The sequence below is a fragment of the Hemiscyllium ocellatum genome, chromosome 1 (genome assembly GCF_020745735.1).
Source record: "Hemiscyllium ocellatum isolate sHemOce1 chromosome 1, sHemOce1.pat.X.cur, whole genome shotgun sequence".
Taxonomy (NCBI): Eukaryota; Metazoa; Chordata; class Chondrichthyes; order Orectolobiformes; family Hemiscylliidae; genus Hemiscyllium; species Hemiscyllium ocellatum.
The window spans coordinates 25,924,894-25,939,137 of record NC_083401.1 but is presented as its reverse complement, the minus strand read 5'-3'; the positions used below and the strand labels follow the sequence as shown (position 1 = coordinate 25,939,137).

The following is a 14,244-nucleotide window of genomic DNA, read 5'->3' as shown; positions in this document are numbered from 1 at the left end:
ATATTACTTTTGAGATAGTAGATGTGAATCATACTGCTGTTGGCAGAAACCCAAGCCTGTTGTTTTCCTCCAAAATGCTGCAAACATATTAGAAATAAAGTAACTTCTACATAATTTAAATAGGAAATGCTGAACAGAGCCTGTCCACACACTGAGAAGACATAGGATAAGTGAATGTTTCAAATAGAAACTCTTCACTGCAATTAGACAAGAGGCCTGACTGGCTGTGCATTTTACCTCACACTTTGTACATCTTGCAGGCTTCATGGCAGAGGAGATCCATTAGCTATGCCTTGTCCCACACAATGTTGTTTGTTGTTTTCTACTCAACAATTTTTATATTTTATATATATATCATATGTATGTATATGTTTGTGTGTGTGTATGTGTATATGCATATATATATATAATATATATCTGTGTGTGTATGCATATGTATGATATATATATATATATGAACAATTGCAAACAAAGTTTAAATAGAACCCAGGGAGGATTGATCAAAGAGGTAGGTTTTAGGAATCGCCTTTAAGGAGGAAAAAGAGGTAGAGAAGCAGAGTATTGAGCTGGAATTAAGTGTTTTCTTTGTCATAAATCTTGCCAATAGTGATATAATTAAAATCGGGGACATTTGAGAAGCAAGAATTTCAGGAGCATGCATATCTTAACACTGGAGAAGATAGAACAGATAGGGAAGGGGGAAGTGAGGGATGAATAAAAAAAATGAGTGTATTCAGCCCCTCCAACTTGCTTCACCATTAAAGTTACGGCTGATTATCTCCCTCAAAACTATTTCCCCACACTACATTCATATCCCTTTATGTTATTAGTATCTGGAAATCTCACAATCTTTGTACTGTGCATAACCAGTGTACGTGTTCCATTGCCCTCTGGGGCAGAGTCATCTAATGGTTCATTATCCTCAGAACACAGATGTTTCTCATCATCTCAGTACTCAATGGCTTGCCCTAATTCAGAGTCTGTGCTCCCTGGTTCTAAATGCATGTCCTGCTGCAGCCAAGTGAAGCATATTTACTATATGCATCTGTTTAGCCCTTTAAAGATTTTGTAGTTTTCTGTGAAATCACCTCTCATTCTTCCAAACTCTAAAGACCATAGTATAAGATATAGCAACAGAATTTGCCCATTATCCCCCTATTGAGTCTGCTCCACCATTCAATCATGCCTAATGTGTTTCTCAACTCCATTTTCCAGCCTTATCCCTGTAACCTTTTATCCCACCAATCTCTGTCTTAAATATATTCAATGTCATGCCCCCCACAATCTTCAGTAGTAATGAACTCTACAGATTTACCACCCTTTGCTTGAAGACATTTCTCCTCATTTCAGTTCTAAAGTCCTAGTCTCTTTTTTGTATATTCATTCACAGGAGGAGAGGATCACTGGGTAGGCCAGCATTTATTGCCCATCCCTAACTGGCCAGACTTCAGTTAAGAGTCAACCACATTTCTGTGCATGTGAAGTCACATGTAAGCCAGATCATGTAAGGATGGTAATTTCCTCTCCTGAAGGACATTAGTGAATTAGATGAGTTTTTATCCTAACAATCCATAACAGATTCATGGTCATCATTAGACTCTTACTTCTAGATTTTTAATTGAATTCAAATTCCACCATTTGCTGTGGCAGGATTTGAATATATGACCCCAAAACATTAATTCGGTCTCTGGATTAACTGTCCAGTGATAATAACACTAGGCCATCACGTCCCCTAATAGTGGAAACACCTTTCCCATTTCCACTCTATCCAGGTCTGCCATTATTCTGTAATTTTCAATAAGATTCCTCCCTCAACCTAAAAACTCTATCAAGTGCAGACCCAGAATCCTCAACAAATCCTCATCTGACAAGTCCTTCACCTCTGCAATCATTCTTACGAATATCCTTTGGTCCAAACTACTCGCAATATTGCAAATGTGTCAGCCTGCTCTTGCATTCTCATCCTTCCAAAAATTAACATTGCATTTGCCTTCCTAATTACTAACTGAACCTGCATGTTAACCTCAAGAGAATCCTGAACTGGGAATCTCAAGTCCCTTTGTGCTTCAGATTTCTGCTTTCCCCATTTAGAAGAGTGCATAACCTCACACTTTCCAACATTGTATTCCATCTGCCACTTCTTTGCCCATTCTCCTACCCATCTAAGTCCTTCTGCAGCCTCCCTATCTCCTCAACACTAGCTAGCCTTCCATCTATTTTTATGTCATCTACAAACTCAACAACAATGCCTTCATCCTTCATCCAGTTATTAATTATTTTAGATTAGATTAGATTACTTACAGTGTGGAAACAGGCCCTTCAGCCCAACAAGTCCACACCGACCCGCCGAAGCGCAACCCACCCATACCCCCACATTCACCCCTTACCTAACACTACCGGCAATTTAGCATGGCCAATTCACCCTACCCTACCCGCAGACACGGGGAGAACGTGCAAATTCCACACAGTCAGTCGCCTGAGTCAGGAATTGAACCCGGGTCTCAGGCGCTGTGAGACAGCAGTGCTAACCACTGTGCCACCGTGCCGCCCACTAATGTATAATGTGTCTTGTTGTGGTCCCAACACTGACACCTGCGGAACTACATTAGTCACTGACTACCATCCTGAAAAAGACTACTTCATCTCCACACTCTACCTTCTGCCAGTCAGCCAATCTTGTATCCACACCAACACCTTGCCCCTCACATCATGGGCTCTTATGTTATTTAGCAGCCTCCTATACGGCACCTTGTCAAATACCTTCTGGAAATCCAAATAGATCACTTCCACTGGCTTTCCTTTGTCTAACTTGCTCGTTACCTCCTCAAAGAAATTGACAAGATTGGTCAGGCATGACCTCCCCTTGACAAAGCAATGCTGTCTCAGCTCTAATTTACTGTGCCGTTCCAAGTAATCTACGGTCTCATCCTTAATAATAGACTTTAAAATCTAACCAGTAACCAGGGTTAGGCTAGCCGGCCTATAATTTCCTTATTTCCTGCTTCCCTTTCTTCACCAACAGGGATTTGTACATGCCATTTTCCAGTCTTATGGGACCCTCCCTGACTCCAGAGATACCTGAAAATTCCTCAGTTTCTTCTCGTACAATAATCCCACCATCTCAAGTATTAACTTGCTGAATCATCAGCACACACTTTCAGTAGCAAACAAAAATGAGACTTAAACCCTTGACCATTATCATTCATGCTATTCTTACACTGCCACAAAGTTTATTTTAGCCAACCCTCTTATGGTCACCGTCTAAAATCTGATATTTATTTCTGATGAAATACAAATTGTTTTTTACTGTTTTCTTGATGCTTCTGCCTATTTCCAGCAGTTTTATTCTTGTTGTTGCTTCTGCTATATTATTATTCAGGATTAGATTCTCTTCTACTGTACACATACATAGAGCGGATTTTGTTTTGAAGAAGGGTTACTCGACCCAAAACACTAAATCTGGTTAAACTCCACAGATGCTGCCAGACCTGCTGAGCAATTTCTGATTTGTCATGATGGAGACAGCTTGTTTGCTCAAAGTACCCAAAACATATCATACACCTTGCAAAATCTCTTAGCATCCTTTTAATAACAATGCAAATCTTAACTGTACTTCAAGAAAATGTTTTGATGTGTCAATTCTTTTCTGAACTAGAAGATTCATTTATTTCTTTGTGTTATTTTCCAATATCTTGTAGGGGCAAGGGTCCGCTAAAGAATACATCCGATGTAATCAACGCAGCAAAGAAGATAGCGGAGGCAGGGTCCAGGATGGATAAACTAGCTCGAGCTGTTGCTGACCAGGTAATATATTTGTCTGTATAATATTAACTGACAGATATAGCTGACATATGAAGTGGTGGCCTCAAGGAATCCATGAGAGGAGTGTTGCTGGTCTTGTCATTTTCTTTTACAGTTAACACTTCCAAACATCTGCACAACAGGCAACTTTGGTCGTCTGATTGCTGGCAATTTTAACTGAAGCCACCCATCTGGAAAGGGACTGGGTCAGGTGCAATGCTGGTTTTGCACTCCACCCAGTCTGACTCTCTATTAAAGTCAACGTGACTTTTGAGATGAGAATATTGGACAGGATGCAAAACTAACATTGCAGTGCATACTGAGTTTCGCTAAAAATTATCCATAATTGTCTGAGACCAGAGCTCTATCCACTGTACCGGGAGTGCCAATATTGATTAAAAATTACAATCTTTCTGATGTTAAGTGCAGAGTTGTGGAAAATATATGATGCATTGGTGGAAGCCTAATATTGAAGGAAGTTTGTTATTCCCTTGAATGCCCCAAGTCAGACAAAAAAAATCCACAAGTCTGAATGCTGCAAGGTGGAATTTAATCTGCCCTGGGGAGCAAGACAGAAGATTTTTGTCTGTTGTTGATGGGATAAGGGCATTGAGTTCATTGCCTATCCCTAGTTAAGTCCACTGTGCTGTTATGGAGGGAGTTCAGGAGTTTGACCCAATGACAGTGAGGGATGGTAATATATTTCCAAGTCGGGATGGTGAATGGCTGGAGGGAAACTTGCAAGTAATCGTGTCCCCATGTATTTGCTGTTTTTGTCCTTCTAGATGGTGAGATGAAAGATTTAAAAGATGCTGTCTAAAGAACCTTAGTGAATTGTTGCAATATATTTTGAACTTGGTATGGACTGCAGTCAAAACGTGTGGTGCTGGAGAAGCGCAGCAGGTCAGGCAGCATCAAGGATCAGGGGAATTCAGGCATAAGCCCTTCATCAGGAATGTGGTATGCGGTGGGGGGGAGGCTGGAAGATAAATAGGAGGGTGGGGGTGAGATAGCTGGGAAGGTGATAAGTAGATACAGGTGGGGGTAGTGGTGAAATGTCGGAGGGGAGGGTGGAACACATATTTATCTCCCTATTCCCCCCCCAACCCCCACCATATTCCTGATGAAGGGCTTTTGCCCGAAATGTTGAATACCCTGCTCCTCAGATGCTGTCTGACCTACTGTGCTTTTCCAGCGCCATACCTTTGGACTCTGATTTCCAGCATCTGCAGTCCTCACTTTCTCCTTGGAACATACATCTGCAGCCTCCACTGAAGGGTGGTGAAAGGAGTGAATGTTGAAGGTGGAGATGGGAGCTACTCAAGTGGACATTTTTGTCCTGGATAACCTCAAGCTTCTTTAGTGTATTTGCAGTTGCAGTTATCCAGGCAAGCGGAATATATACAACTCTTCTTATTTCAGAGTTACAAATTACACCGATTATCGTCCGACAGGTTTATTTGGAAGCACTAGCTTTTGATACACTGCTCCTTCATCAGGTGGTTGTGTTATTGTGTTTTGTGTGATTTTTAACTTTGTCCATCCCAGTCCAACACCAGCACCTCCAAGTCATTCTTATTTCAGAATGATGATGTACGATGGCACAGTTGTTAGCACTGCTGCCTCACAACGCCAGAGACCTGGGTTCAATTCCTGCCTCAGGCGACTCTCTGTGTGGAGTTTGCACATTCTCCCCGTGTCTGCGTAGGTTTCCTCTGGGTGCTCCGGTTTCCTCCCACAATCCAAAAAATGTGCAGGTTAGGTGAATTAGCCATGCTAAATTGCCCGTAGTGTTAAGTAAAGGGGTAAATATAGGGGAATGGGTCTGGATGGGTCACGCTTCAGCGGGTCGGTGTGGACTTGTTGGGCCGAAGGGCCTGTTTCCACACTGTAAATAATCTAAAAAAAAGTATTAGGCAAGGAAACAGGGATACTGAAGGATGTAATTCAGAAATGAGATATTGGATCTAGTTAAAAGCAGATATAATGGAAGTAAGACAGCATTGAGAGTAGAGGACTGGTTGCGATACCAAACATGAAGGCAAAAGTAATTCAGAAGTACAATTAAACAGGCTTAATGCTGGGGCATGCCGAGAGCAGCTCCAGGCATACTGTTACATATGACGTGGCCATTAAATAACCTACTGAAGGAGGAGGCTGCACAAATAGTCCCATCCTCAATAACAAAAGACCCCAATACATCAATGCAAACAATAAAGTGGATACCTTTGCAACAACCTTCATCCAGAAGTGCTAAGTGGATGATCTATCTTTGCCTCCCCTGAATGTCCCTAACTTCAGAGATGCCTGTCTTCAGCCAATTCACTTCACTCCATGGGGCATCAATAACAACCTGGAGGCACTGGATGCTGCAACGTCCACTAAGTCCTGCCAATATTCCAGCAAGAGTCCTGAAGGCTTCTGCTTCAGAACCTGCTGCATCCCCAGAGAAACTGTTCCAGTACAGCTATACCACGAGCATCTACCCAACAATTTGGATTTTGTATTTAATTCACTTGCAGGATGTGGGCATTGCTGGCTGGACAGCCCATATTGTCCATCCCTAGTTGACCTTGGGAAGATGGTGGTGGTGAACTGCCTTCTTGAACCTCTTGCCTGGGTATATCTTGTACATGAATCTATAATACAATCAAGCAGAGTCAGCATGGCTTCATGGTGGGAAAATCATACCTGACAAATTTATTATGGTTCTCTCAGGAGATAACAACCAGGATACATAAACAGGAACCCGTAGGCAGAATATATCTGGATTTTCAAAATACATTCAATAAGGTATCGCACGTTAAGGTTTCTTAATCAGACCTTATTCTGTTATGGTAATATATTACCATTGATTGAAGATTGGTTAACTGATGTTTTCTGAAAATCTAAATATATCACATGTACTATTTCCACTTTATCTAATCTGCTTATTATCTCCTCAAAGAAGTCAAATAATTCTGTCCTGGATTAAACCATAACTGATGGTCACCTGCTTGTAACCTCACCATCTACAGCTATTCAACTCAAGGTGGATGTTCCTTTTCTCTGAACCTGGCCCTCATAGTTCAATCTCATTTTTAAAATTTATTCCTTTGAGAGATATGGGTGTCAAAGACTGGCCCTGCATATATTGACCACCCCTAATTATTTTTGTGAAGATGATCCTGAACTCTGAATCCTGTGGGCGACATGGTGGCTCAGTGGATTCGGTTCTAGCCTCAGGCGACAGTCTGTGTGGAGTTTGCACATTCTTTCGTGTCCGCATGGGTTTACTCCAGGTGCTCCGGTTTCCTGCCGCAGTCCAAAGATATGCAGGTTAGATAATTGGGCATGCTAAAATTATCCATAGTGTTCAGGGATGTGTAGATGCATTAGTCAGGGAAAATGTAGAGTAATAGGAAGAAGGGAATGGGTCTGGGTGGGATACTCTTCAAAAGGTTGGTGTGGGCTTATTGGGAAAATGGTCTGTTTCCACACTGTAGGGATTCTATAAGAAAAAAACAGCCATCTTTAACTGCTACAATTAATGTAGTATATGTAAACCCACAATCTGTTGTGGAAGAAGGTTCAGGATTTGACCCAAAGGAATGGCAAAATAATTTCAAGTGATAATGGGCATTTGACTTTGAGGTGCATTTGTAGACGGTGGTGTACATATTGCCCTTAGCTTGCTGATGGTAGGTGTTGTAGGTTTAGACAGTACTGCCAAAAGAGCCTTGTTGAGTTACTGCAGTAATAAAATCAGAAAGTGCTGCCGAGACTCAATAGTTCAGGCTGCTTCTGAGGACAGAGAAATAAAATTAACATTTTGAGTTTTCAGTTTTCAGTTCCAAAGAAGGGTGCCAACATCCTTAAAACATTAAATGTGTTTTTCTCTCTCTGCAGATACTGCCAGATTTGCTGGGTTTCTTCAGCACTTCCTGTTTTTATTTCACATTTTCAGTATCCATAGTACTTTGCTTTCATTTGACTTACTGCGGTACATCTTGTACATGATGCAAGAAGCCAAACTCCATTGATTTATTATTTTTGAAACAGTCAGTTCTCCCAAACTATGCAGAATAAAGTGAAAGAGTAATTTTTCATGCTAATGAAATAATCATATCCTAGATTTTATCTTGAATATTAACTCAGGGGTAAAATTGCTGATATTAAATAGATTTAGGAGAGGCAATTAAATAAATGATGTCAAAGCTTGCCTGCCTTACAGAAAACAAGATTTGTTTCCATAGGTACAAGAAATATAAAAATGCTGTGTCATGTTTAATTCTAAAACTACTGCTGTGAGGGTCATGCTACAAGGTTTGCTTTGTTGTTTTTCTGTATATATAGGGTAAGATAGATGAATCTGTTCCAACAGACTATGATTTGTCTCTTTGTAGCACTGAATATTTCCAAATTGAATAGCATTATATTTGTGCTTTGTCTCATGGAATAACATCAATAATTTGTTCTGATTTTGTTCTGGCTGCTTACTGATTATGACCCCGCGTCCCCTTACTTCTTACAAACTCTATTCCCTACACTGTGCAATGGATGAATAGCTGCATTTGGATGTTTTCTCAATGCCACCATTACGCATCACCTCACAACAGCAGCATGTCTCTCAACTAACTATAGCTCAATTTCTTCCAACCACTTCATGTATTTGAGACATCTTACCAACCGACATGATTTCTTAGCTTTGATCATCCTATTCTGAGTTTGACTTCACCTATGAATATTCTTAACCTCACTGTTTACTGTGACTTGATCTGGAATTCTCAGAGTTCATCAATCATTAATGTGGTCTTCAAAAGGTTTGAATTATTTCTGATGTACAAAGTTTTCCCCTTAACAACTCAACTCTTCATGAAGCCCAAATCCATCCCATACATTAGTATATATGGAGCTTCCTCCACTGTCTTTCCCATTATTATTGTATAGGGTACAAAGAATATTACTTTCCATTAGAAATTCCTTGTGTCCTCTGGATTTTCCCTTCACCTCAAGACTTGTGTCACTGTGGTCAATGATGCTTTAAGCTTTAACTATGTTGTTGTTTGCAATCTTTCTTCCCCCTTGAATATGTTGGATTGAGATTAAGAAATAATTCCCAGTCTAACATAATGCTTCTCTTGAAACGATAGAACTCCGTCCTCCCTCCATCTTCCCTTCCTATGATCTTTCCACGTTTCATACAGCACAGAAGGAGGCAACTTGCCAAAAACTCAATTTTTGCTGATTGGTCTCAAGGCCCATTTTGTGATGAGCATGAAGAGACCATGCATTAATCAATTTTCAACCAGGTTGAAAAAGATTAATATTTGCATCTGGCAAATGGATTAAATTTTCAATCAATAATCAGAGGAAAAATTACAGGGCAAAGTATTTGAGTGTCAAACTAGTCTGTGTATTTAAATGTCACTGTCTTGTTGTTCCACTGATCAGCTTCCAGTGAGCATGGAGTTTAAACTTAGAGTTGCCTCTGAAAGCAGGTGATGTTAAATTTCAGAGCAAAGCCTAGAGCATATAATAATCTTCCAGTAAAAGGACATTTTAATCATTTATCAGCTAATACATCTGTTAGAAACAGGAAGAATAGAGTTGTAAGTGAACAGATTTCCCTAATGGATCTTCACAGAGCTGAGGATCACAATTCTCAATTTCTTAAAATGGTGCAGTTTGAAGTTATTAACAATGAGTGAACTGGGTTTCTGAACTGCTTAACAGTTTTCTATTACTTTCATTTTTCCAACACTTCTAATTCGTCTCATCCTGCTCTTTTGTTAAGGCTGCTGTTGCACTGAAATATAGACATACTGCAATTCTATTAGTCTGCACTGTTCCTCCTTTGTTATGACATCAGCACTGTACATTTCATTTATGCAGAATTGTCCACTTGCATCACCCCCCCACCCACCCCATTCACCCCATCCCATCCAGACTGCTTCTCACAACAGTTTGCATTTATATCACACCTTTAATGTGGAAAAATGTCTGAAGGCACCTCAGAGCAACCTAATTAAACAGAAATTAGTGCCTCTTTAAATTTGTGATTAAACTTTGCAAATGAGTTGACCATAGAAAACAGGGGGATGAATGAGTTTTTAAAGTTTAATTTATTTTAGTATTTTAGTCCTTTTTTTTTCTGGTCTTAGGGGTCATTTTTGGGTTATAAACCTGATTTTCACAACACTGGAAATGTCACATCTTTCACATTGAAAACCACCCTCCAGGATTGTTGCCCATTTAGGGATGAGGCAGGAGGGTTAATCAGTGCACACAGTTCAAAGGACAGCCCTTCACTGTACCAACATTCAGAGTGTTGCTGAGATCAGTAACACGAAAGAGAGCAGGGCAAAAAGGCAGACCCTTCAGTTCTGTTTGCAACAACAGTCTCTAGGGAAGTGCTCTTTAAGCTCCTCCAGCTCTAAGCATGCTCCAGCGATCAAGGGGTTCTCCTGGAAGTGAATATCACTGGTGCAAAATTTGGACTGATAGTGTTATGGGATTGACTGACATCTCTCCTGGGAGAGGTCGCTGTTCAGAGAAAAACTGATGGGGATGCTTGAAGCAACTGAACTAATGGTATCATGAGAAAAGAAAAGTACAGCACAGCAATAGGCTCTTCGGCCCACCAAGACTGCACCGATACATGAGGCCTTTCTAAATTAGATTTCTTTTGCCTCTATGCAGTCTGTATCTCTCTATTCTTTGCATAGTCATATATCTGTCAAGATGCCTCTTATATATTGCTATTGCTTCTGTCTCCACCAGCTCTTTGAGAAGTGCATCGCAGGAACTTACCATCCTCTGCGTAAAAAAAACTTGCCTTTCATAGAGTCCTGATGAAGGGTTATGTCCGAAATGTCAAATCTCTTGCTTCTCGGATGCTACCTGACCTGCTGCGCTTTTCCTAGGGCCACACTTTATCGACACCTCCTTTAAACTTGCCCCCTTTTGTCTTAAAACTATATTCCCGAGTAGTTATCATTTCTATCCTGGAAACAACTACTCTAACTAGCCATCCTATCTGTGCCCCTCATACTTGTGTAAACATCTATCGGGCACCACCTCATCCTTTGACATTCAAATGAAAACAAATCAAGTTTGTCCAATCTCTCCTGATAAATAATACCCTCCAAACCAGGCAATATCCTGGTAAACCATTTCTGTGCCCTCTCAAAGTCTCCATATCCTTCTAGTAGTGTGGTGACCAGACAATATTCCAAATGTGGCCAGACTAAAGTTCTACACAGCTGCAAAATAATCCAAAATCATGGACAGGAGGGGATCATGGTTGTACAAGCTGCTCCTTTTTTTGAGGTTACTTTCAGCGCTGGAGTCGATTGTCTTGCTTTCTTGAAGAACTAATGACTGTTTTTTGTAAGTTTTGCACAGTTTTTTGGAACTTTAAATTTAAAAAAAAATCAGAAACAATGATACTTTAAACAACAGGAAAGTGTAAGAACAGGGGCTGAAGTTTTGCAGGAGTAACCATGTGGAGAGATCGGACAAGCAATTGGGACACTTTCAAATCTGACTGACTGTGAAATTACAAACATCTCTGGAGACCAGTCAAAGAAAAACAAACAGTGCAGTTTAAAAGAGACCAAAGGGGCAACCTTTTTATGCAGAGGGTGGTGCTGTATGGATTGAGTTGCTAGAGGAAGTGGTGGAATTTAAACGGCATCTGGATGGGTACACGTGCAGGAAAGGTTTAGAGGAATATGGGCCAAATGCTGGCCAGTGACACTCAAACAGTCTGGTTGGTATGGGATAAGTTGGACCGAAGGGTCTGTTTCTCTGCAGTATACTTGATGGTTTGCCAATTTTTATACTCTAAACCCTGTCTGATAAAGGCAAGCATAGCTAAATACCTTCTTGACCACCTAATCCATTAGTATTTCCAGGGAACTGTGGACCTGTGCATCCATATCTCTCTATATGTTGAAGCTATGAAGAGTCTATCATTTGCTGTATAAGTCCGTCCAGCATTAGATCTTCCAAAATGCATTATTTTGCATGCGCCCAGATTTAATTACATCTGCCATTCTCCACCCAAGTCTCCAATCTATTCATCGAGTAAAAAATGAGGTCTGCAGATGCTGGAGATCACAGCTGCAAATGTGTTGCTGGTCAAAGCACAGCAGGTTAGGCAGCATCTCAGGAATAGATTCATATCTTGTTGTATCCTCTGACAATCCTCACTATCTGCAACTGTCCCAATCTTTGTGTCATCCACAAACATGTTAATCAGGCTGCCTTCATTGTCCTCCAGATCATTTATTTATATTACAAACAACAGCACTGATCCACTGGTCACAGATTTCCAATCAGAAAAACATCCTTCCACCACTCCTCTCTGTCTTCTATGACTAATCGAGGTCTGTATCCACTTTACCAGCTCACCATGGATCCTATGTGACTTCACCTTTTTGTCATGATTTGGAGGTGCCAGTGTTGGACTGGGGTGTACAAAGTTAAAAATCACACAACACCAGGTTATAGTCCAACAGGTTTAATTGGAAGCACACTAGCTAGTGTGCTTCCAATTAAACCTGTTGGACTTTAATCTGGTGTCTTGTGATTTTTAACTTTGTTCACCTTTTTGTACCTGTCTGCCATGAGGAACCTTGTTAAAGGCTTTGCTAATGTCCAAACAGACAATATCCAGCACACTGCCCTCATCAATCATCTTTGTCACTTGCTCAAAAAAACTCAAGTTAATGAGACAAAATCTTTTCTGCCATGCTGCCTGGTGCAATATAATTTTCTAAAAAGATAAAATAGGACCATACCCATCCACTTAATTAATTCATTTGGCACATGACAAAGATGTACACAACTTCAAAAGATGTCCAGCACTTACATTATTTAAATCAGCAGGCAACCAACCTAAAGGTAAAGTGAATTTTAGCTTCTACTATTGTAAAGTAAGGTGGCACAGTGGTTAACACTGCTGCATCACAGCACCAGAGACCCAGGTTCAATTCCTGCCTCAGGCCACTGTCTGTGTGGAGTTTGCACATTCTCCCCGTGTCTGCGTGGGTTTCCTTCGGGTGCTCTGGTTTTCTCCCACTGTCCAAAGATGTGCAGGTGAATTGGCCATGCTAAATTGCCCATAGTGTTAGGTGAATGGAGTAAATGTAGGGGAATGGGTCTGGGTGGGTTGCTCTTCCGGTGGGTCAGTATTGACTTGTTGGGCCAAAGGGCCTGTTTCCATACTGTAAATAATCTAATCTAAAGTGAAAGTACACTGCAGTGTTCTTGAATCATGTTGTGATGAGCATGGAACATAGTCTCTTCAGCCCACAATGTTGTGCTAATCATTTATCTTAATCTAAGATCAACCTAACCTACACATCCCTCAATTGTATAAGCTGTACATGTGCTTGTCCAGTAGTTGCTTAAATGTCCCTAATGTATCTGACTCCACTACCTCCGCTGGCAGTGCATTCCATGCACCCACCATTCTCTGTGTAAAGAACCTACCTCTGACATGTCCCCCATACCTTCCTCCAATCACCTTAAAATTATGATCCCTTGTGACAGTTAATTCTGCACTGAGGAAATGTCTCAGGCTATCTATTCTATCTATACTAACCATCTGATGAAGAGGCAATGCCTTGAAAGCCAATGTTTTCAAATAAACCTGTTGGACTATAAGCTGGTGTTGTGTGATTTTTAACTTTCTCATTACCTTGTACACCTCTAATCAAGTCACCTCTCTTTCTTCTTCTCTCCAATGTAAAAAGCCCTAGCTCACTCAAGTTCTCTTCATAAGACAAGTCCTCCAATCCAGGTAGCATTCTGGTAAATCTCCTTTGCACCTTCTCTAAAGCATCTACATACTTTCTAAAATGAGAGGACCAGAACTGGACACAATATTCCAACCAGGGTTTTACAAAGCTGCAGCAAAACCTCGTGGCTCTTAAACTCAATCCCCCTGATAATGAAAGCCAAAACACCAATAGCCTTCTGAACAATCCTATCACATTGGGTGGCAACTTTGAGAGATCGATGTACATGGACCCCAAGATCCTGCTGTTCCTCCACGCTGCCAAGAATCCTGTCTTTAACTTTGTATTCAACATTCAAAATTGACCTTCCAAAATGAATCACTTCACATTTATCCAGGTTGAACTCCATCTGCTACTTCTCAGCCCAGCTCTGCATCCTGTCAATGTCACATTATAGCCTGCAACAGCCCTCGACAGTATCCACAACACCACCGATTTTTGTGTCAGTTCACACTGGCAAACTTACTAACCCAGCCTTCCATTTCTTCATCCAAGTCATTTATAAAAACTGCAAAGAGCAGAGGCCCAAGAACATATCCCTGTGGCACGCCAGTGGTCACCGCCCACCAGGTGAAATACTTTCCATCCACTACTACTTGCTGTCTTCTTTCAGCCAGCCAGACAGCCAAAGTTCCCTGTATCCCATACCTCTTAA

General features: G+C 40.9%; 1 protein-coding gene across 1 annotated transcript in view; it reads left to right on the top strand.

Moving 5' to 3' along the window:
• The window catches only part of ctnna2 (catenin (cadherin-associated protein), alpha 2), a 1,237,032-nt gene that overhangs the window by 1,089,909 nt on the left and 132,879 nt on the right, over window positions 1–14,244 (top strand). Inside the window, exon 16 of the mRNA XM_060828354.1 lies at window positions 3,699–3,804. Coding sequence (XP_060684337.1) covers window positions 3,699–3,804 — 106 coding nt within the window. The remainder of the gene's footprint in view (window positions 1–3,698; window positions 3,805–14,244) is intronic.